We start from the raw sequence: 1,223 nt of genomic DNA, 5'->3' as shown, positions 1-1,223 counted from the left end.
CTATTTCCCTGGGAAAATTTTTTTCAGCAGCAGGTAATTCAGAGCGCAGCCAACTCGCTTTGCTGTACGCTGGCTCCCTTCTCCTCTGTGCCCAAGACTAAACCCCTTAAAAACACACAACACAAATCAAGTCCATTAATCGCCTTCAAAAAAAAAAAAACACAGGCAGGCCCTCTGTGATCAACAACAGGAGTAACAGGAAACATGCTCCGACATTCAGAATGGGGAAAGAAAATAAGTTGCAGGAACATACAAAGAGCCCAATAGAATGAACCAAATGCCACGGCCCCTGTTCAAGCCCTGAACCTGACCCAGCCAAGCACCCTGAGCCTGGTGCTCGCCGTACAACTGTCGTCTAGTTTATCTGCCCACAGCCCTCCCGCAGGAGCAGGGGCTCGGCTGCTGCTCCCATCACTTCCAGCGAGTGCTTTACCCAGGAAGAAACTTGAGGATTTGCAGATCCCCCCGTGACGTCCCTTCTCGCAGGTGCCAAAGTTCAGCAAGTTTGGTGAGTGCAAAGCGCATCCTTCCTGTGCCAGCTAAACCCGCCCCGCTTCAGGCACGTCCACGACTCTTCCTTCTGCCCCACACGCAGCAAATTGATGCCTCGAGCAGACACAAACCCGTAACCCCAAATGATTGTTTCATGGCGCACCCCCCCTACACAAACTGACCCTAACGAGGCAGGCAGGACCCCTGACGCGCGCTTTCACATGCATGAGCGGCGCCGAGGGGGAACCTTTGGCTGCAAGGGAAGGGGATACTTACACATGCCCCCGATGACCCCGGCAATCCTGCAGAGCCACCTGCCCGCCACTCCGGCGGAGCCACCTGTACCACCAGGTCAGCCCATCGTCGGCGGAGGAAGCCGCTGGGTCAGGGGCTGCTGCTTGGAACTGCTCATCCTGAGGGCTCATCGCACCCCTGCTCCCGGGGGGCCAGGGGCCAGCACCCCGCTCCCCGCCTCAGCCCCAGCAGCGCAGGAGCCCCCCCCCACCCAAGTGACACTCCCCCCCGTGTCCCCCTCGAGACAGCCCCTAAACCCAGCCCTGCCGCTGCTGGGCCTCTCCCCGCACCCCCATGCAGGGCCTGGCCCCCGGCGGCCCCCCCAGGGCCGACAATGGAGGGTCTCTGCCTGCAGCAGCGATGCCAGCGGCCGTGGGAGCTGCCTCCACGTCTGCCTGCGTATTGCATTGGGGGGCCCCTCCTCCCGCAGGGAGGGC

The 1,223-nt window shown here is 60.6% G+C and overlaps 1 protein-coding gene across 1 annotated transcript in view; it reads right to left on the bottom strand.

Moving 5' to 3' along the window:
* CACFD1 (calcium channel flower domain containing 1) overlaps window positions 1-917 on the bottom strand; it is a 6,694-nt gene extending 5,777 nt beyond the window's left edge. Inside the window, 2 exon segments of the mRNA XM_009576133.1 lie at window positions 769-832; window positions 834-917. Of these exon segments, the coding sequence (XP_009574428.1) occupies window positions 769-832; window positions 834-917 (148 nt within the window).
* Window positions 918-1,223: the final 306 nt, after the last annotated feature.

Source organism: Fulmarus glacialis, unplaced genomic scaffold (assembly GCF_000690835.1).
Source record: "Fulmarus glacialis isolate BGI_N327 unplaced genomic scaffold, ASM69083v1 scaffold13494, whole genome shotgun sequence".
In the NCBI taxonomy this organism is placed as follows: Eukaryota; Metazoa; Chordata; class Aves; order Procellariiformes; family Procellariidae; genus Fulmarus; species Fulmarus glacialis.
The sequence above is the reverse complement of the archived record's forward strand: the minus strand, read 5'-3'. Positions and strand labels throughout refer to the sequence as shown.